This window comes from Ziziphus jujuba, chromosome 4, assembly GCF_031755915.1.
Source record: "Ziziphus jujuba cultivar Dongzao chromosome 4, ASM3175591v1".
In the NCBI taxonomy this organism is placed as follows: domain Eukaryota; kingdom Viridiplantae; phylum Streptophyta; class Magnoliopsida; order Rosales; family Rhamnaceae; genus Ziziphus; species Ziziphus jujuba.
The window spans coordinates 26,482,987-26,504,078 of NC_083382.1; the positions used below are offsets into that span (position 1 = coordinate 26,482,987).

General features: G+C 32.4%; 3 protein-coding genes and 9 non-coding genes across 39 annotated transcripts; all 12 read right to left on the reverse strand.

Annotated features, from left to right (window-relative positions):
* Positions 1-19: 19 nt before the first annotated feature.
* Positions 20-3,534, reverse strand: LOC107416759 (external alternative NAD(P)H-ubiquinone oxidoreductase B3, mitochondrial-like). Its single transcript, XM_016025287.4, has 10 exons — positions 3,153-3,534; positions 2,624-2,906; positions 2,333-2,533; positions 1,970-2,220; positions 1,610-1,829; positions 1,377-1,481; positions 993-1,253; positions 738-859; positions 452-571; positions 20-327 (listed from the first exon to the last, which is right to left on the reverse strand). The coding sequence occupies exons 1-10, from the start codon at positions 3,239-3,241 to the stop codon at positions 240-242; spliced, it is 1,740 nt and encodes a 579-aa protein (XP_015880773.3). The 5' UTR covers positions 3,242-3,534; the 3' UTR covers positions 20-239.
* Positions 3,535-4,561: 1,027 nt separating this feature from the next.
* LOC107416753 (external alternative NAD(P)H-ubiquinone oxidoreductase B1, mitochondrial-like) lies at positions 4,562-10,416 on the reverse strand. Of its 3 annotated transcripts, none has more exons than XM_016025282.4 (10): positions 10,200-10,416; positions 8,562-8,838; positions 8,131-8,337; positions 7,692-7,942; positions 6,335-6,554; positions 6,034-6,138; positions 5,494-5,757; positions 5,262-5,383; positions 4,905-5,024; positions 4,562-4,811 (listed from the first exon to the last, which is right to left on the reverse strand). In XM_016025282.4, the coding sequence occupies exons 1-10, from the start codon at positions 10,286-10,288 to the stop codon at positions 4,724-4,726; spliced, it is 1,743 nt and encodes a 580-aa protein (XP_015880768.3). In that variant the 5' UTR covers positions 10,289-10,416; the 3' UTR covers positions 4,562-4,723. The 3 variants fall into 3 exon arrangements, with proteins under 3 accessions (XP_015880768.3, XP_015880767.3, XP_060672592.1); XM_016025281.4 differs by having other exon boundaries at positions 8,562-8,841; XM_060816609.1 differs by lacking the exon at positions 10,200-10,416 and adding an exon at positions 9,063-9,787 and having other exon boundaries at positions 8,562-8,841.
* Positions 10,417-15,311: 4,895 nt separating this feature from the next.
* On the reverse strand, positions 15,312-20,537 carry LOC107416740 (uncharacterized). 26 transcript variants are annotated; one of them, XR_007240271.2, is made up of 5 exons: positions 20,077-20,537; positions 17,841-19,378; positions 17,106-17,142; positions 16,856-16,989; positions 15,644-16,439 (listed from the first exon to the last, which is right to left on the reverse strand). XR_007240271.2 is itself a non-coding variant. In XM_048471817.2 (2 exons), exons 1-2 carry the CDS (start codon positions 20,426-20,428, stop codon positions 18,687-18,689), a joined length of 1,044 nt encoding a protein of 347 aa, XP_048327774.2. In that variant the 5' UTR covers positions 20,429-20,537; the 3' UTR covers positions 15,312-18,686. The 26 variants fall into 26 exon arrangements, 1 of the variants encoding a protein (XP_048327774.2); XR_009638651.1 differs by lacking the exon at positions 16,856-16,989 and having other exon boundaries at positions 15,644-16,723; XR_009638648.1 differs by having other exon boundaries at positions 15,644-16,989.
* LOC132803628 (small nucleolar RNA snoR97) lies at positions 15,384-15,488 on the reverse strand. Its single transcript, XR_009638849.1, has one exon. It is a non-coding gene; the product is annotated as a small nucleolar RNA snoR97 (small nucleolar RNA).
* On the reverse strand, positions 15,645-15,762 carry LOC112491485 (small nucleolar RNA Z278). The gene has a single exon (XR_003055769.3). It is a non-coding gene; the product is annotated as a small nucleolar RNA Z278 (small nucleolar RNA).
* On the reverse strand, positions 15,879-15,989 carry LOC112491483 (small nucleolar RNA Z278). The gene has a single exon (XR_003055767.1). It is a non-coding gene; the product is annotated as a small nucleolar RNA Z278 (small nucleolar RNA).
* LOC112491484 (small nucleolar RNA Z278) lies at positions 16,060-16,172 on the reverse strand. The gene has a single exon (XR_003055768.1). It is a non-coding gene; the product is annotated as a small nucleolar RNA Z278 (small nucleolar RNA).
* Positions 16,325-16,417, reverse strand: LOC112491505 (small nucleolar RNA Z223). Its single transcript, XR_003055789.1, has one exon. It is a non-coding gene; the product is annotated as a small nucleolar RNA Z223 (small nucleolar RNA).
* Positions 16,609-16,701, reverse strand: LOC132803627 (small nucleolar RNA Z223). The gene has a single exon (XR_009638848.1). It is a non-coding gene; the product is annotated as a small nucleolar RNA Z223 (small nucleolar RNA).
* Positions 16,887-16,979, reverse strand: LOC112491506 (small nucleolar RNA Z223). Its single transcript, XR_003055790.1, has one exon. It is a non-coding gene; the product is annotated as a small nucleolar RNA Z223 (small nucleolar RNA).
* Positions 17,053-17,136, reverse strand: LOC112491503 (small nucleolar RNA U36a). The gene has a single exon (XR_003055787.1). It is a non-coding gene; the product is annotated as a small nucleolar RNA U36a (small nucleolar RNA).
* LOC112491504 (small nucleolar RNA snoR134) lies at positions 17,593-17,738 on the reverse strand. Its single transcript, XR_003055788.1, has one exon. It is a non-coding gene; the product is annotated as a small nucleolar RNA snoR134 (small nucleolar RNA).
* Positions 20,538-21,092: the final 555 nt, after the last annotated feature.

Below are 21,092 nucleotides of genomic sequence, written 5' to 3' on the forward strand. Positions count from 1 at the left end.
AATTCCGAAACCAGTTAGATTGCCATGAAGTTGTAGTCCCCTTTATAATGTCAAATGATAATTCACTATCAAAATGTAGGTATTAAGCATTTGAAATGTTAATGCAAGAATCTGAACCATACAAACATAGGAAGTTTTGAAGCTCCCAGAGAAAGTAGAAGAATCTACTTTCAATATGCCTAAATTAGAAAACAAAGTGGTAAATGAAGTTGCGACCCGGTATATTCTCCTCACCATGCTCAAATTCGACTGGAGTCCCTTCCAAATATGAATCTTCTTCCCCAGTCAGAAATCACCAATATCCTAGTACGCCAACTTACTAGCTTACTGCACGTGAACAGCACCCATCAAAGGATGACAATATGCTTATAATCAAGTAACTTGGCAAATTCAGATTTGAAAAATAAATAAATAAAGAAGGCAACTTAGCAAATCTTGAACAGAAATTTACCTTGCATATACGGAGTACCAGAGCCACTGAGTGCTATGACCAATGGAAATCCAATCCCCTGGTAGTTGGGCTGCAGTTTGTTCTCCTCCCAGAGGGGCAAATTGCCCAAAATGCTTGTACCTTGAGTTTAATCATCAAACAGGAAAAAAGGTTTAGTGATGATTATCTAACACCAATTCATGCATTTGATGGATGCGTGTATTCAACAATGTACAAATTGATTTGAAAAAATGGGTAATGTGAAAATTACAAAAGATGAAATGGGTGTTGGGCAGTGCAAGAATACCTGAATGGATGAAACCTGTGACGCCCTACACCCCTGAATCTGAGAGGACCTTCAGGACACTGTTCACATTCTTCCATACGGTTGAAACAGTTGGCAAGGTAGGCACCTTGTTGAGCAGCTACCTATAATGGTACAAGAAGAAGGAGAAAAACTATATCAGTTCAAAAAAGTTTTTTTTTTTTTTTTTTTTTAAAAGAAAAAGAAAATAATGTGTTATAATCCAATTGAAAACAATGTTACAGGTTGGTATATAACCTGAGCTGTTGCAGGAAGATTTTTCATCTGGGAATCCACTTCTGAAAGAGCAGATGTAAATGTTTCAATATCCACTTCAACAGACTCGCTTTGAGAAGTTTTCAGTAAGTCGGCCATATTTTTCATCTGTTTATTCTTCAAATAAATCTCCAACTGTGGATACCTCTCGCAGAGGTCACCTACGACTTCTTGAAACTCTTTTATGCTCAAAGTCCCGGATTTGTCCTTGTCTGCCTTGCTGAATATTGATGCAATATCTTCCTGGTAACCAACCAAAGAACATATGATAATCTTTTTTGACAAGGAGAAAAAATAAAAAATTAAAATTAAAATAAAACTTTCTAAGTGGGAATGTGAAAATCTTTAAGAAAAAAAATAAATTACCATAACTCTGCGTTGATTTATGGTTGCACAGTCACCTAGAGCATATATGTTATCACATCCGACCACCCTCAGCCATTCATCAGTACACAAAGCACGCCTGTTGCTCTGCTTAATGTCATGGGAATATGAAACTTTTTGTTAGGAATTTACATCTTAATTCTCGATAAATATAATGACGAAAATTAATACCCAAATGAACATTGGCTCTCTGCCCAGGGTTCTTAGAAACAAACCTGACCAATCTGCTTCATAAAATCCATCACTTCAGCACGTGGTCCAATGCCAGTCGACCAGACTGCCATTCCATAAGGTAGGGTTACAAATTGTCCAGTAGCTCTTACTTTAGTAGAGATTTCTTTTTCAGCTACCTTTACCACCATTGAACCTGTTTTCAGATCAATACCATCTCTTTGGAATTTTTCTTCAGCAAAAGCAGTAATTCTCTTGTCAAACCTGTTAACCAAGGTAACTTTTCTTACAATCATGGCATATATGATGTGTGTGTGTGTATATATATATATATATATATACACCCACAATCATATAAGAAAATTTCTTAACATATACAAAGGTAGTTATCAAGTCTATCTTACATGTTCAAAATGTGATCCCCTGCCTCAAGAATTGTAATCTTGACATAGTCTTTAACTGTAGGATATAACTTGGCTAAATCCTCATTTACGAAGTCATGAAGCTCAGCTGCAAACTCAACCCCTGTTGGTCCACCCCCAACTATTACAAAATGAAGGATTCTCCTCCTCTCTTCTTCACTTACACTAGGAAGACTTGCCCTTTCGAAGCAGTCGATCACTGACTGACGGATTTTCAGAGCATCCTCTACTGACTGTAATATAACAAAAAAAATCCAAATTTTATTCAAATACAATTTATGACTACGTAGAGCTGCTTAAAATGTGCTGCTAAAAATAGAAAAAAAAAAAAAGTCCAATAAATACCTTTAAGAAGTGAGCATGTTCCTCCACACCTGGGGTGTTAAATGTGTTTGATTTGGCTCCCATGGCTATTATTAGATAGTCGTAGTCTATGCTGAATTCTTCCTTACCACCCAAATTTGTTTCTTGACTCGATCGACAAAATACTTTCTTCTTCTCTGCATCAATCTTGTAACACACAGCTTCCCTGAACTGCACATCTTTCTGCCATTTGAGACCAACAATTAGATTGCTTGGAAAGAAAGAAAGAACCAAAACCCTTAGGGGGAAAAAAAAAAAAAAAAAAGAACATACTTTCTTGGTAATACAGCGAATTGGTTCGACAATGCTACGTGCTTCGACTGTGCCACAAGTAACACTCGGTAGCAAAGGAGTGAATGCAAAATAGTTATGAGGCGAGACGACGTGAACATCATAAGATGGGTTGTTCAAAGTTTTCAAGAAACTCATTCCTGCCCAACCAGTACCAAGTACTACCACCTTCTTTTTCTTACATTCCCCGTGCGCTTGTACTGCATCAGCATATGCTGGATTAGGGGATGTTTGGCCTCCTGTAATTGCCAATAGACCTCCTCCACTGCAATCAAAAATTTCAAACTTAACCAGAAAGGAAAAAAAAAAAAAAAAAAAAATTACCAACAATTAATTGCAAAGGAATACATGCTGATCCCACTTGGGTACATAAGGATATACCACCATGCAAAATATACATTTATATATATATATATATATGCATGAATTGCAAATCCTGGAATAGCATGCAGATCTAAAATAAAATAATGATAACAAATAGAATGGAAAAAGAGAAGGAAAAACTAAAAACCTGGCAGTGAAAACAAGAAGAAGCTTGGACAGTGATGGGTACTGATGGAAAGCCTTGGAGGCTTTCCCATAGAAAGAATAACCGTGCATTGTGAAACCCTTTATTGGTTTTGTTTTGATTTGTATTTTGCTGAACACTAAATTTTAAGAGTGAAAAAAGAAAAAAGAAAAAAAAGTTGGTGCTTAAATATTGAAAGGTTAGGAAACAGAGGCAGAGGCAGAGCAGTTGGAAAATGGGTACGTGAGAAAAGGGCTTAATATATAAGAGAGAGAGAGAGAGAGAGAGAGAGAGAGAGAGAGAGAGGCCTAAGCGTCTAAGTGGAAGTGTGCAGAAGGACAGTTGGTCCGGTCAAGACGGATCTCCTCCTTACTAGGTAATTGCCTCCTCACCACATTGTCACGCTTTGCTTGCCAGCCGCTAATCACTCTTAGTACAAGCTACGTCTCAAATCTTTTATGTTTTTCTTCTTTTGCTTCATGATTAAAGCTTAAAAATAAAAATAAAATCAAGTTTATATATATATATATATATATATATTTTTTTTTTTTTTTCCATTCAAGAAATAATTACTTTATTTTTTCATGTATACTTTTCTGAATTCAGATTTTCTATCCTTTTTCATGAATATCAGCATTTTATACTGTCTACTATCTTTTCTCTCTCATTATTTTTAAATTAACATGTCAAAAATATCATTCACCTTTTTTAAAGTCTACCAATTAGAGAGATTAATTGAACTACGATAATTCTCATTTTTTTTGCTTGTCAAACTTATATAATTTCCCATGTTCACAATTAACTAGGGTAAAGAGACTAAGTTTTGACTAAAAAATAAAGTAAAAAAAGAAAGACTGGGTCTCGTTTGGCATACATTTGTATGGGATATTCTACTTGAATTCCAGTATCAGTATACTAGTGGAAAATACATCCAAATCTTCATTAATGAAGCCGGTTTAGCATTCATAATTGAAGTGCACATTCAATATTTTGCAATTTTTCTTTTATTTTTTCAATTATGCTAGAGATGGCTATTTTTACCATCACTGTTTTTCTTTTCTTTTTTTTGTTTATATGAATAAAAAAGATTGGAAGGATAGAAGTTGACATATCCTTGCAATTAGAAACCGCTTTCCCTGAGAAAAAAGAAAATGTAGCAGGTGGTCATGTCTTTACATGTGCAATGAAGTTGCTGTTAGAGTGGGAAATTTGGCATGCAATGAAGGACAAATGCCGATAAGAAATCTTTATTTGTAACATAGGGGATTTCCATTTTTTTTTTTACGTCAACTACTAAATAGAAAGAAAAAATAAATAAAAAAGACCAAAAAAAATAACGCTTATGGAAGTGTGTGTGTATATATATATATATATATTATTAGGGTCGTATCAAACAAACTGGAGAAGAAGTATCTCAGAAATATTTCTTTATTCTGAATCAATGTCAAATAAAAGAAATGAAAAAGATATCAACAAGCATATACACGAAACAAGAGCAGGAATCAGAAGAGCAAACACTAATTTGAAATGCCATATAAAACTAACAGATAAATTTATAGCCAATAAGTGATGCCTCAGATACCGCTCGAATCTCTCCCAAAAATAAATCTCCTTGTCCAATCAGATACCACCAACACCCTAGTCCGCCAGCTCACTTGCTTGCTGAATATAAGAATTATATAATATCAGAAGCAATATTACATCTGCATTCTTAATAAAACAAGCAAATGTAGAACAGAAGAAGCAAATAATCACCTTGCATATACAGAATACCAAAGCCACTGAGTGCTATGTCCCATGGAAACCCAGTCTCCGGGTAGTTCTGCTGCTGCTTGCTCTCCCCCCAAAGGAGCGAATTGCCCAAAATGCTTGTACCTTGAGATCCCAAGATAGCAGAAACCCATTTGTTAAAACACGAAAAGAGAGGAAATGCATGAAATTAACTATACATTTTTCATTGTCTTCTATCTCCTATTACTCATGGCCTACAACCAACAACCAACAAGGTTTTTATCATGCTATAAAATTTTTGTGACAGATTAGGGACAAGAGTAAATCTTAAATGCAGAAAATGAGAAGAGAAAGATAAGCAGCACAAAGTATATGGCATACTGAAAGGGAAGAAACTGATGATGCCCGCGACCTCTGAAACGCCTTGGACCTTCAGGATTATTTTTGCACTCGTTCCTACGGTTGAAGCACCTAGAAAGATATGTACCTTGTTGAGCAGCAACCTGGAAACCAAAAGGTTATAGAAATATATATATCACCTTTATTTTATATGACATGAGAAAGTCATAGTCTAAACCTAAAGTTTCCAACTGGCAGATGAAAAGACATATACCTGAGCAGTTGCAGGCAGATTCTTTGTCTGGGAATCCACATGACTAAGGGCTAACTTGAATTGTTCAATATCCACTTCTGGCCTATAATTCCCCTCAGAATCTTTGAAAAGATCTGTCACATCTCCCAAATGCTGGTTCTTTAGATAGAGTTCCACTTGGGGGTACCTTATGATGATGTCATCCATTACATCTTTGAATTCTTTGATTGTTAAGGTACCAGACTTGTCCACGTCCGCTGCTTCGAATATGCTTGCAATATCTTCCTACAAACAATGATTGTTTAATATTTCTCCATGTGATAGTCATCACAGTCAAACATACCAAAGTGTGATCATTTACAGTTGAATCAAGAAACAGAAGACAAATAACTGCCAACTTGACCAAGTCATTATCACTTGATCATTTTGAAATGGCACAAAGGACCTAGTATTCACAATGAAATTAGCAATATCTGTGCCAACTTCAACACAGATGCTACAAGAAGTTGCTCAATAGCCTAGTGATGACAGCAAAATAAAAGTTTTAACAGATCCATATACCATAATTTTACGTTGATCAATTGTAGCACAATCACCAATGGCATAAACATCCTCACAGCCCTTTACACGCAACCACTCATCAGTTGCTAGAATACGTCTTTTACCCTGCATATAGAACATAAAATTATGAATGACCAAAAAAATAACCTGTGTGAATAGTGCTGATTCACTGTTAATACTGGCACAGAATTCATACAAAACACATATAAGGATAAAATATAGATCCAAGAAATACCCTTGACTCAACAAAAAGATTAGCATCTCTCTATCATCGATATGGCACTAAACTTGTGTAACAAACCTGCCCAATTTGCTCCATGAAGTCTTTCACAACTGGACGAGTCCCAACACCAGTGGACCACACAACTAAACCATGGGGTATGGAGAAAACCTCTCCCTTTGATTTCATCTTCATTGAAATTTCCTTATCAGATACACTAACAACCCGACATCCCGTTTGAACATCAATACCATCCCTTGTGAACTTCTGCTCAGCAAAAGAACTAATTCTTTCATCAAACCTACAGAAAAAGAGAATGCAAAATTTTTTAAGACTAATGTTATGATCTTGCATAGCCTATGCCCTTGCAGCAAAGAATAGGCAAAATTCCAAAAGAAGCAACAAGTTCATAATGCGGATAGGAAAATCTACTATTTAAAAGTTAAGAATTAGACATTCCCAGAGTGAATCAAGCTGAAAGGATTATGAAAAATAAGAAGCATGAAAATAATCTCAGAACAGAAATAAAATGAATAGGTGACTAGTACAAAAGTTAAGATTAGTTAGCTGAAGTTGAAGCAACGCAAAGATAAGAATACTGCATAGAACTTGAGCTTCTGAAAAAAGACCCTCAAAGAGTATATACTAGAAAGATGGATACAAGATAAGGCCTAATGGAAATAGAAATTTAATGTAGATGACAGCTAGAATTTGGAAAACAGCCACACTGAGTTAGGATAAAGTCTAGTCAGTTAGTCAATCTGAACAGCACCATATTGACACAGTAGCACCAAATAGCATGTCATAAGGAACTGTACAATAAAACAACAAAAAAACTTACCGCCCCAGATAACTAGTTGCGACAAACTGAAAACCACAAACCAAATCCTAAACAAAGACATATATATATATATATATATATATGTGAATATATGACAAGCATTGAACATAAATGATGCTCACCTCAACTCAGGTATCCTTTCTATGCATTGGGTAAAAAAAAATTTGCACAGTTCATGGATATTCCATTTTTATACTTACAAATTTGAACATGGTCAATGGCTCCATAATGCCTATGCTCAAAGCATATAGAAACCATAAAAACACAAATAATATTATATTCTTTGAGGACTTATGTACATGTATCAAGTAGCAAAATATATAGGTTGCAATGGATTCCCTATCTGAAAACAGTTTTCATTTTCTTGTTTTTAAATTAACAAAGAAAACACATTTGGAATAAAATTCAAAAAAACATTTTTAAACCTAAAAGTAATGAAACTGGTTTTGTACGAACATGTGATTAATATCTCACATCTCATGAACACAAAAAAGGAGAAAATTTTAAACTGAATTTGGGAAAGAGAATGTGGTTTCCATTATGATGTGTTAAACAACATAGAGATAAATGAAAGATGAACCCAAAGTCTTTCCTTACATGTTCAAGATATGATCCCCTGATTGGATCAGTGTGATCTTCACCAGATCCTTAACTGAAGGATATAAGTTGACTAGATCTTCTTGGAAATAGTCATGCAGCTCTGCAGCAAATTCCACACCCGTAGGACCCCCTCCGACAATTACAAAATGAAGATTTGTCCTCCTCTCTTCTTCAGTTAGACCAGGAAGGATAGCCTTTTCAAAACAATCTATTACGCCTCTGCGAATCTTCTGAGCATCCTCTACTTCCTGCATAGGAAGTCACAGTTGCTCCACGATGAAAGAAGGCCAATACCAACTTGATTTTGTTTGCAAAATTCAAGATAAGCTAGTTCATTTGAGGAACTTCAGGGATCAAAAGAAAGCAAAGAGGATTGAAAGCTTAAATATGATTGTGGCACACAACTATATTCCATACAAAAGCATGTTGGCAATACCTTCAGAAAATAGCAATTTTCAAGGACACCAGGGGTGTTAAAAGTATTTACTTGTGCTCCAACTGCCATAACCAAGTAGTCATATTCTAGATGGAATTCCCCATTTCCCACCAAATTGTTGTTAATATTTGATCGACAGATAACTTGTTTATTTTTTGCATCGAGCTTGATACATTCTGCCTCCCAAAATTGAATTTCTCCTTTTCTCTGCAATAGAAAGAAATAAAGTGAAAGTTTTGTAATGAGATAATACAGTACTAATAATAAAATCCCAAGAGCAACTAAAAATGATAATCGCATGTCAATAGCCATCAAAATTGCATGTTTATTTACATACATGTATTCTGAAGACGTGTGATCAAACCCATAATACATGTATCTACAATTCTAACATAGGAAAATAGAATTTTTAATGTGTTTGTTTCACTTACCTTCTTAATAATATTTCGGACTGGTTCTACGATGCTCCGTGCTTCAACTGTCCCACATGTGACACTAGGTAACAAAGGAGTAAATGCAAAATAATTCAGGGGTGAGACAACCTGAACATCGTACATTGAAGCATCCAGATCCTTTAGGAAACTAGTACCAGCCCACCCTGTGCCAAGCACAACCACTCTCTTTTTCCTGGGCTCACTTTGATTAATATCAACACTGGGAGGAGAAACAATGTCTGATTGTGATTCTGAGTAAGCCACAAGACCTCCACTACTGCAGTATACAACACCCCCCAACCCCCCAAAAAAAAAAAATTAATTAATTAATTAATTAATATTTTATGATAATAGTAATAATAAATAACAACAATAATAATCTAGAAATCGAAACAGTTAGGAAGTTCTTTTTCAACAATCTAGAAATCAAACATAAGCTTCTAAAAAAGAAAGAACTAGAAAAACAGCTAACATTATCAAAGACAATGAACACTTTACCCTTTGAGATATAGCTGCAGATATCATATATCTTTCTATGAGTTACAGGTCAGCGTATCCCATGGGAGGATTTGTTCAAAAAACTTTGCTTTCAGGGTGATTACAATAGACAAAGAGCATTCAAGGACCAGCAAACAGGCAATTTTGCACACACTATTATGTAACCATCCCAACACATTATAATATACACCTTTAACAAAACCCATTAACTTCTAGCAAAAGCAAAGCTTCCCATGAAAAAGACCCTCAACACAGAAAACAGATTGGGGGGGATAGATAATTATAGATCTGTCTATAGGATTTAGAAAATTATTCACGGTATAAAAAGTTGGTATATGACCCTTGCTTCAAAACTCTTGTTAGAGAATAATCAATTCCGTTTAAGTAGTAGAGTTTTCGATTATTTACACGGAACACTCTTAAATCCTTATGCAGCTGTACTGAGGTAGACGTGTAATTTCAAATCCCAAATAATCAACAGATTGAGTAGCCGTTCATTTTGACATGTTAAAGGAATATAATTTTTGTTACTACATATGAATCTATCATTGAACGGCAGGGCAATGTCTTGCTAGTCCAGCTTTGCAAAAAGTAAAAAGTAGAAAATTTTAATATTTTAGCAATTTCTGAAATACTTAAAAAAACCCAATTTTAAAATGTTATAATGGCTCCAACTCCAAGCCAAGAATTGAATCGAACAGTTGGAAAAAACAGTAACCAACCACAATGCTGGAACAAATTTAGATATATGTAAACAGAATGTGACTAGCTTTTCTAATTCCATTTTTCAAACATATATACATATATATATATATATATATGTGTGTGTGTGTATGTGTGTGTGTGTGTGTGTGTAGATCAAAAGCCAAATCAGGCAAATCTGAGAACTGATCTTCAAGGAACACAGAATAAGGAAAATATATATATATATATATATATATATATATATATTCTAAATTTGCACAGGACTATCTCTTTCAAACTTGTTTAATTTTCTTTAAAACCAAACAAAAACGGAGAAAATGAGCACGATAAACAAAAAATTGAATTAGGAAAATAATAATAATTAAAAATAAAAATTAAAATTAAAAATTAAAAAAAAAACAAGCAAAGAGGTGACAGTGGAAGAGTGAGAACCTGACAGTACAGAGGACCAGAAGCTTAGAGGCATGAGGGTAGTCATGGAAAGCTCTTGAAGCCCTGGTGAAGAAAGACCAGATGGTCATTTTCTTAATCAGATTTTGATGCACTGTCTAATTACCCAATGAGACTGATCCAGGAAATGAAATTCTGAAAATAAGCAGTTGGATAATACCCATTGAAGAACTGCCAGCCAGATTGCCTCTGTTTTATTTTATTTTATTTTATTTTTGTATGGCTTTAAAAAATTGATTTTTTACTGTTTGGTTGACAAAGAGCCTTAAAAATCCATTTTTTTATTAGTCCACATGGCATCTTTCGAGTGCCTTTTTGTCGTTTTCCAGGAAGCCTTTTGTGTGTGATGCTCGGACTATACTACTGGATTTTGAATGTCCTTTTCTTTGACACGTGGATTTTTCTTTTGCTTTTTATCAAAATATTATTTATTTTCACTTTTTTTTCCCTTAATTTATTTAACTAAATACAAATAATTATTTCCTTTTTTTTTATTCTTTTCTTGTAGTTTATAACCTTTTTTTTTTTTTTTTTTATGAGGGGGGGGTGGACGAACGTGATTCGGGCTTTGGATTAATTAATTCGAATTAAAAAAAAAAAAAAAAGTAAATAATCACATTTCGAACAAGGTGGAGATTGCTAAAGGTATGAAACCGATCCAAGCATATCATTTGCCTTTTTTTTTTTCGGTTGAAAGCGTATCATTTGCTTGCTAGGAGTGTTGCGAATCATGTGATTAGGGAATTCACCAAAAAAAGAATCATGTGATTAGAATTATATTCTATTCAAACCGAATGAAGTAATACAATATATAATTATGTAAATAATTTTAAAATAAATGTGTGATTAATTAAGATATATTTATTATTTAATCTTATTGTTACACTGAACTATTATTTTTTTAAGTTTTTATTAATAATGGAATCCATTTTAATTTGATAAATATTAGTTCGTTGAATTTACTATTTTAAAAAAATTAAAAATATAATATATGAAAATAAATCTTGAATGATAGCATATTAAATTGTCTTATCAATATATAGAATTCACTTATAATGGATTACTAGTTATGATAAATAACATTTTTTTGTTTTTATTACAATTTTAATTGATTTGCTTTATTGATACGTTTTATATCAAATGTGAAATATCCTAAAGATGCAAAGACAAATGTTATGACCCTAAAAAAACAAATGTTATGACTCTAAAAATCATTAGGATAATCTATAAAAGTTGTGATTTCTTGCTTTTACTCTTAAATTAAATAGACTTTATTTTATATAAAACTTAGAGAATTCTAGTTGCATTACCAAATGATTTCTATACAGTTTCATTATAAATTTATATTTTTACTCCCATTTAAAATTATTATTAATGATATTTATTAATTAAACATTTTAAATTCACAAGTATAATATTGAACATTTTAAATGTATTTAGAAATATATAATTGAATATTTTAAATATATTTAAGAGTATGCAATCAAGTATTTTTTAGATATAAAAATCTCATATGTGTTTAGAATTATTCGATTGAACATCTCAAACGCATTCAGAAGTATACGATTAAACATCTTCAGTTACGAACATCTCAAATATATTTAAAAGTATGTGATTGAACATTTTAAATATATTCAAAAGTATATGATCGAACATCTTTAGAAACATTTATAATTTTGACATTGAACATTCCAATAAATATATTTTTCCATTGCCCACAAGTATTCTAACTGGAAAGAAATTTTTTTATAATTTTCATGACTATTAGTTTCAACCAAAAGTATTATAAAATTTTTTATGGAATGATGTTTGATTTGTAAGCAATTTGTTAAAAGAATTGTATTTTTTTAGCTTAGCTAAGACCGTATAAATTATGAATATTTTAAATATAAAAAATACTGTACAAAATTATTTTATAATTTTTATATATTTAAATGGTAGTGTATAAAAAATGATACTATATAGAATTTTTTTAGAATTTTGAAAACAACTTATCTAAAGCTTAAGCAAAAATAATTATTAAGTTATCAGATTTTTTCATTTATTGAATAAAATATTATTCATATATTGTATTTTTATGTTGCTAGATTTATTGAGGAATTAAATTGTTAAAAACTGAAATAATAGTTTCACCATGAATAACATTACCACTAATTCATAAAAAGCAAAAATTAAGATAGAATTTTAAGAGTTAAAATTAAGAACAAATGTTTATATATACATACACATATATAATAAGTTTGATGAAGAAAAAAGCAACCATGAACCCCTTAAGCCGATGCTATAGCAATCCAAGGGTTTGTAAATACAGACATCATTGTTTACCAATTTATTTATTGAGTGATCCATCAATTAATTATGATATATTATTATTTTGTTTTAACAATATATATAATTAAACTTTTGAAGGAATAAATAAATATCAATTCAACTTAATAAAATAATGATGTATTGTCTTACAACGTCACTTAATAAATAATTTAGTAAACAACTTGATATTTATATTATTGTTGTATTTTTAAAAATTTTTAAAATTGGATAATAAAATTAATATAGTAAATTAAAAAAGTGAAAATGAATGATAAAGAAGAAAAGGGTGTGAGCGTATAGATAGAAGAAATTCCCAAATCAGCGTAATCTGCGCTGCTAAAATGTAACGGGTTCAATATTTTCGTTGGCATTCTACTTCACACTCCAGTAATTTATTTATTTATTTATTTATTTTTAAGTGTCTCATGCATATATGGATTAAATATGAACATATTTAGACAAAAGTTTGATATTAAAATCATAGTTTACATTTTATGGTAAGAATGAATTGATGTATTTATCAATTATCATTGAATTTTAAATTATAAATTAATGTAATATATTCAACACTCTTTACATTTCTACCTTATATATATAAATATATATTTTTAAAGTCATTTATACTTTATATTAGGGATATGTTTCAAATTTATTATAACTAAGGTTTATTACACTTTGGTATTTATTTTTAGGATTTTGTCGTTCAGCTTTATTTAAGTTTTCAATTTAAATCTTATTTGATTTTTTACTGTTGTTTCACTCTTGAATATCATGTTTAACGATTATTTCATTTTACTGATATTAAACTGTATTAATTTTTCAATTAAAAGATATTAAAGTGTAAATATTAAAATTGTTTTAAAAAATTTTGCTTTTAATATCTTTTATTAAAAAAAATTGTTGAAACTCACTTAACTGATATTAAATTATATAAATGTCAAAAATTTAAAAAAAAAAAACTAAAAATGTAGATTCTTAAAATTAGTTTTAAAATTTTATAGTTTAATACCAAGATAAATGTCAAATTCTATTAGTTAAAGATGGAAAACACTGAAATTGCATCAATTGAAAACCAAAGATTTAAAATACCAAGTTGAAAAATTAAGAATTTAAATTATAAAATTTTAAAAATTAAAAATATCAAAATATAATTAACCTTTGTAATATAAATTTGGAACAACACCAATTGGAATCGTTAACCCCAAAAAAAAAAAAACACATAAAAATGATAGGTCAAATACTCCAACACCAATTACGGTGGTTGGCCTATCAATTTCACCAACTTAATTGGAAAAAATGACAATATTATTTCTTTCAAAATATCTACTCCTTTCTTATTTTGATTTTGATTTTTTTTTTAACTTTTATTATGTTCGCTAAAGCCAAGTAGTATCTTTACCATTTTATTTGACTTGAAAAAGTAAGGAAAATATATATTGGGAGCTGATATTCAGAGTTTAAAAAAAAAAAAAAGAAAAAAAGAAAAAGAAAAGACATGAACCCGACATACATAATGCTTGGAGCCGGATGGCTTTCCACTGTTGAGGTGAAATTGATAATTGGAGAGGTCAACGTCTATAATAGGTTTGCTATCATTTTCGTTGAATTGGGTTGAAATTTTCTTGTCTCCTTCCTCCTATTTTTTTTAGCTTTCTCGATGGTACTATATTCTCATCGTAAAAGAAAAGAGCAACGAATTCATAAAGAAAAGGGATATATATCTTTTTTATTAGGGTGACGTAGCGGTAAAGTGGATAAATTAGTAAGCTTTAGATGCTAGGCATTATTTTATATGAAGATTTATGTGTATATATATATATAGTAGTCCTAAGTGAAATTAACAAATAAATAAATAAATTCATCTAACTTACTTAACTCCGCATCGTCATCACAATTTACTCTCCCTCAAATGCACTCGTCATTTCTCAAGTTAGAGCTTGCGATAGGGATGGTGGCATAAATATATGGAAAGAGTGAAATACATGTAGCATTTGTGGGTGACATCCAAAGCCATGCAAGCTCTGATAAAAGATTGTAACAAAGAGAGAGAGGCATGGCTGTACAGCAAGAGATGCAGATAAAGCTTCAGCAAAATAATTATCTAAAAATCAACTTAGAAGGCTCATACTTGTAAGAAAAACACATCTGGTTGACCCTCGTCATTCAGCACTGTCTATGGCAAAATATGATAGGATTAAGATTGAGGTTGAGTTATAATTTTGGAAGGAGATCATTCACATATATAATGCAAGCTCTTTTCAAAGCTTTTTTGGCAGCAAAGCAGAATTTCCAAGTGATCGAGGAGCTACTTTTCTTCGGTGACAAGGCAGATCCCAAAAGACTATACGTCCCTTATGCCAATTTATTTTTAATTAAATATATTTACGGTCTTTTTAAAATCTATGATATCTGTCAAATTTTACTTATGTAGGAAATGACAAGCCAAAAACTTGTATGAATGGCAAAGTATCAAAAGCATTCATAGTTGAAAACTACCATTCGTTTTTCCTTTTCTTTCTCTTTTCATTTTCTTTTTCAAAGAGAAAAGAAATAATGATATTCGTTTCCACCCTAATTACCAGATTTACAAATAATACAATTAACAAAATGATATACGGAATTAATGCACATAGAAAGCGTAAATTACATAATTTTTAAAGGGTTATCGGAAAATGACAACAGAAATTCTAGAATAAAATAACCATCATAGATCTAAGCATTAATCCATCTGCAACGACAAATCATCCGAAAAAAGAATAATGGTTAATGAACAGAAACACAAGATAAACGTCAAAAATAAATGAAACCAAGCTGTACTTGTTATCAGCACAACATAGAGGTGGGCTTTTATAAGTTTTATTTAGTGCTGTTATTTAACTCCATTCTCGTAATAAACAAGAGAAGAAGCTGATGACAACACGCAATGTACGAGTTTATCAGACTCCAACCCATTTATCTGGGATTAGAGTATAGTTTAAACTCGTATTTTGAAAATCAAAATAATATGCAAATACGGAAAAACAACGAGTCCATACTCGTGGACAAGTTTACATCAGTCTAAGAAAAGATAAAAAAAATTATGCTCAAATAGATGGTTCAGAAACAAAGAAACTAAGTTCCTCAGTCTACATTTTTCTGTCAAAGTTATGTAGCTTTCATCAAGTAGGTTCTCCCTATAAAAACAGGGACTTGGCACCACTACACCTCAAACAAGTTGGATTGTGACATCATTGGCAACTTAACACTTCTTAAGCTCAAAGTACGGCCAATCACCAACTACAAAAAATAATTATATGACAAGGATAAAACAGAAACAACAATGAAAATAAATTGTAAATCAGGTGAATAATTCAGTCAAAATCCACTAACATCATATGAAATGTAGCTTCGACAAGTAGGTTCTCCCTGTGAAACAGGGTCTTGGATCCAAAACACCTCAAGAAAGCTCATCTCATTAAGCAAATAACAGCTAAAAAAGGAAAAAAAGAAAAAAGAAAAAAAGGCATGAACATAGCTGCACCATAAAACAGATGCCTCAGAAAGATCCAGTAATTTCATATACAGATGTAGCACCCCAAGTAGGTTCTCCCTTGTACAGGGGCTTGGAGCACGCTACACCTCAAACATGGATACATCATCATTGACGCATACTTACTTTAAACATCATAAGAAACAGACTATATATATGCAAACGAAACAGGGGACAATAAGATAACGATATAAATCAAACCCAACAAGATAAAAGGAAAAAAAAAAACATTGTTACCATAATAACATAAATTCTAGAATTCTTCAATTGCAGGCTCAGCGTATGAAACAGCTCTATCAATCAAGAATTTTCTGAAGCAGAACTGGCATTTAAAGCTGTATACTAATCATCCTTGCCAACTAGTCAATTAACTATAACAAAACCTAGAACAAATTAGCATACAAAATTAATAAAAACAAAAAAACAAAAAAACCAATAAAAAAGACGGCTCATATCAAGGGGAAAAAAAAACATAAATCAAACTCAACAAGATAAAAGGGAAAAAAAAAAAACATTGTTACCATAATAACATAAATTCTAGATTTCTTCAATTGCAGGCTCAGCATATGAAACAGCTCTATCAATCAAGAATTTTCTGAAGCAGAACTGGCATTTAAAGCTGTATACTAATAATCCTTGCCAACTAGTCAATTAACTATAGCAAAACCTAAAACAAATTAGCGTACAAAATTAATAAAAACAAAAAAACCCAATAAAAAAGATGGCTCATATCAAGGAAAAAAAAAACATAAATCAAACTCAACAAGATAAAAGGATAAAAAAAAAAAAACATTGTTACCATAATAACATAAATTCTAGAATTCTTCAATTGCAGGCTCAGCGTATGAAACAGCTCTATCAATCAAGAATTTTCTGAAGCAGAACTGGCATTTAAAGCTGTATACTAATCATCCTTGCCAACTAGTCAATTAACTATACCAAAACCTAAAACAAATTAGCATACAAAATTTAAAAAAAAAAAAACATTAAAAAAGATGGCTCATATCAAGAAATTCAACCATTGTTTAAATTTTTGCTTCATCGATTACCTTCAGAAGCGCGGGTTTGATATCATCGCCAACAATACTACAGATTGAAAGATATATTAAATCTCAAAGAAACTATAACCCAATCATATCATAAAGAGAACCAGATTCTTTTAATCATCGAATTAAAGGAAGCACAAACATATATTAAACACAGCACCAAAAAAAAGAAAAAAGAAGAAGATAATTTCCAAATTATTTGGCCCAATATAAAACACAGAAAAACAACAAAAGAAATTCAATTTCAGCAACTAGACATTATAGCGGATACTTTTAGAGGCAAAACCATTGAAATAGTTCAACCCCCACGTGAAAACCCGCCATTTGACATCGATATACGCCTCGATGACTAGCTTTGTTTTTCACTGAATTATCTAATGATATCAAAAACAAGCTAAAGGTGTAGTGAGGCAAATAAAAAACAGAAAAAAGAAAAAAAAAAAAACACACACAGATAAATATATAATCATGAACATAAACGATATAAAAGAAATGTAGCCGTTGTTTTGACACAGATCAGCCGTGGAATGTGAACAAAGCTAAACCTGCAACACTAAACGGCGGAGTTCTAGCACGAGCAATTGGGGCTTACGGCGTCACAGGGATCCTCAGAGAAGCCCTTTGTGCATCGTGCAGAAAAACACTAACCGCCAGCAAGACTATAACATGGCAATAAGGAAAACTGAAACCACAAGTTCCTCTCATGAAATTAGCATCCAAATTGCTTCAAACCCTAACCTAGAAGTCGAGCATCTCTCGCAGACATATGCGTTGAGGCTGTGTGAGGCTTTGAGCTTGTTTATATAGAACGAATAAAGCCCTAAACCCTAGAGCTTTGCCCTCTCGATTAGGTTACATCCGGTGCTTGTTATGCGGTTCGTTCAGTATACTTTGCCACGTCAGCCCCAAGATCACCATTCAGATCTCATTTTATAAATTGTTTTCCTTTTTCTTTTTCTGCTAAAAATAATTTTTATTTCCCTTATGGAACGCATTATCTTTAATCACAGATTAAAAATTGAAAAGATAAAAAAAATAAATAAAAATAAAAACGAAAAAGGGAAAGGTTACATGGATTTAAGTATATATGATGGATGTAACTTTTTTTTTTTTTTTTTTTTGGGTTAATTATTACTAGTTCGAGGGTATTAGTAATTTAACATTTCCCCTCCCAAAAATTTATTTTTTCTTCAACCCTCAACAGTTTGACGCCTTGGTCCTCAGGAAACTCGACGAATTATGAAGAATCATATCACATTGTGCCAGAAACAAATTAAAAAATAGAAAACGAAAACAAAAACAAAAACCAGTGGGACTCTTGGCAAACCACTGCTTGTTGAGATTACTGTAAAATTTGGATCTGGCACAATGCCAACATACAATTTTTAGTTGACAAACTATGAGAACTAGGTGACTTTGAACTCCCAAAATTGGTAAAATATTGGCATCTAGCTTATAAGAAAGAATTGAAGTCGAAAGGAGATTACTTCTAATGCTTTGTGACAATAACTGAAGGTCAGATTGAACAGGGGCATCCCAATGTAGACCTCATTATAGCAAGGCAGATATGGATTTTCTTGGTGCTTAAGCTATCATCCATGTCAAATGCCGGTATCCAGCCCATTTAGCAGCAACCCGTATTCCAATTGCTAAAGCAACACCCAACAATGGCAGTGGAGGCTTCCTATCTGTCACTGCTACTTCATCCTTTCCTTCTGAATGCGTCTTTGAATGGTGAGAAATAGCTAAGGCTAAATACGAAGCCATCACCAAAACTCTAACCCATGGTTCTCCAACACTAATCAGTACAGCTGCAGCAGGCAATGCAGATGAAACATGATCTCTCTTTTTGACAAAATGTGAAAAACCGTATAATCCCACTAAAAGGGTCCAGAAGAAAGGCTCGGATATGAAACCTTTCACAGCAGCATACCCAATTAAGCCAGATATGGTGAGGAGATATGGTTGGCTGTTTACAGAATTCGGAACTGTGGCTTCTGCAATGGCAAGTATAGCTGATGCCAACATGATAATTGTGGTTAGCTCTGGAACTGGAGCATATGCGACGATGCCAGAGTAGAAAGCTCGTATGCTATAAAGTATGGTCTCAATGCATCGGATTAGTGAAGTGATGGGATCACCTAAGAAATGGAAGAAAAGGGCCAGAAAAAGTTTCATGAGGTATCCCACAAAACCAACAATGGCAAATGCAGCCTTCCTCCAGTTATTTAACTCAAATAAAACTGCCCTCCATGCATAGAGTAAGAAAGCCACCGCTGCATAAATATTGCATTAAGAATGATTAGCATAGGAAACATTCTGCACAACTATTGCACTGAGAATGATCAGCATATGAAACATTCTGTGTTCAAAACCTTTTTTTCCCCATAGCAAGAATATTTCAAGAAATTGAAAACAGCAAAGTCGAAATTTAGTTGATGAGGTAACAATTTAGTAAGCATATAATATATATATATATATATTAAATGAAGGATTATTGATCAAAAAACCAATTTTTTTAATAATAAACTTTTCATTCAAATTTAATGTAAAATTCCATACCACCCAAAACTATACTGAAAGTCGGTCATTCCATCTCTTCTATAAAAGTGCTATATGTAGAACCTACAAGACATCTATCCTCCATAACCAATCCATGGTTTATGAACATAAAGAAACAGCATAATAATTTGAGAATAATACTATGCATATTATATGACCTTTCTCTAATTCTCTACTACATTTTCTTTTTATAATATTTTTATTTCTTACAATTGTGAGTATTTAGCTTTGCTAAGAGATTAAACCACTATCTAAACACTTCCACTTCATTTCGATGCTGACAAATGCGAGAAATTTAATATAGCACTGAAAATTCTTGTCTAGACCCACTTAAGTGAAACTCTCAACTAATATAACCCCCAAAATTTTGAATAGTTAGAAAAAGAGAATAAAATTAAAAAACACCATTTACCGACAAACCAAGGCCACCTCACAGGAGGGTCAGGAGCTTCTTTGGTCAAGTATCTAAACCGCTCGGGCATAGTACTCTCCCCTCTAGCCTCTTTCTCAGCTTCATCAATACCATCATCCTTCGAACCCACACACACCCTGAACCTTCTTTCAAACGAGAGTCTTTTCCCATTAAACCCCTGAAAATTGCCACTGAATGTGGGTTTGATAGAAGATTGGGTTTTAGTTGGAGAAGAGCGAAATTGGAGGGTTGGGTAGCTAGGACGAATGCCGATACGAGAAAGCAAACGAGTTTTGAGATTGAGAACAGAGGAATTTGGATAAGAGAGGATGGGAATTGTCGTCGTCGACATGGCTACAGAGTTTAGAGAGGTTTTGCTGCCATTCCAGCCTTGAGAATGAGCAAGGAGCTTAGAGCTGTACAAGATCGCTGTTTCGAGGGTTGGATTGGAGGACCATTATGGGCCGATATAAAAATATTAGGCCAACTAACCCCGTCACCCACCAAAACGACCCGCTTGTATATAGTTGTTTTGGGTCCGATCCACCGGTTTACTTTTATCTTTGGAAAATTTGACTTAATACCCATTCAAATAGGTGCTTAATGATATATATATTTTTTATTATTTATTTATTTTTTTATTATCTATCTATATTTTTTTATTATTTCAACTATACTTTTACTTAGGGCTGTTCAACATATGGTTCCTATCGGTTTCGATCAGTGAACAAATTTATTTAGTCGGTCAGGCAATTCGTCGATAATGTTTTTCTGGCTATGGAAAACTGATTGAAGCCAACCGAATATTAATCGGTCGATTTCGATCGTTTTGATAAGAATCAAAACTAGAAAAAAAATCAAAATTCCAGAGAAAGAGCAAGTGGCAAGAGAAAGAGAAAGAAAGAGAAAGCTTTATATTTCCACACATATTTTTTTCTATTTATTGTCATTGATATATTGATAATGGGGAAAAAAAAAAAAAAGAGCAGAGAAAGCTTATCCATACATTGTATATT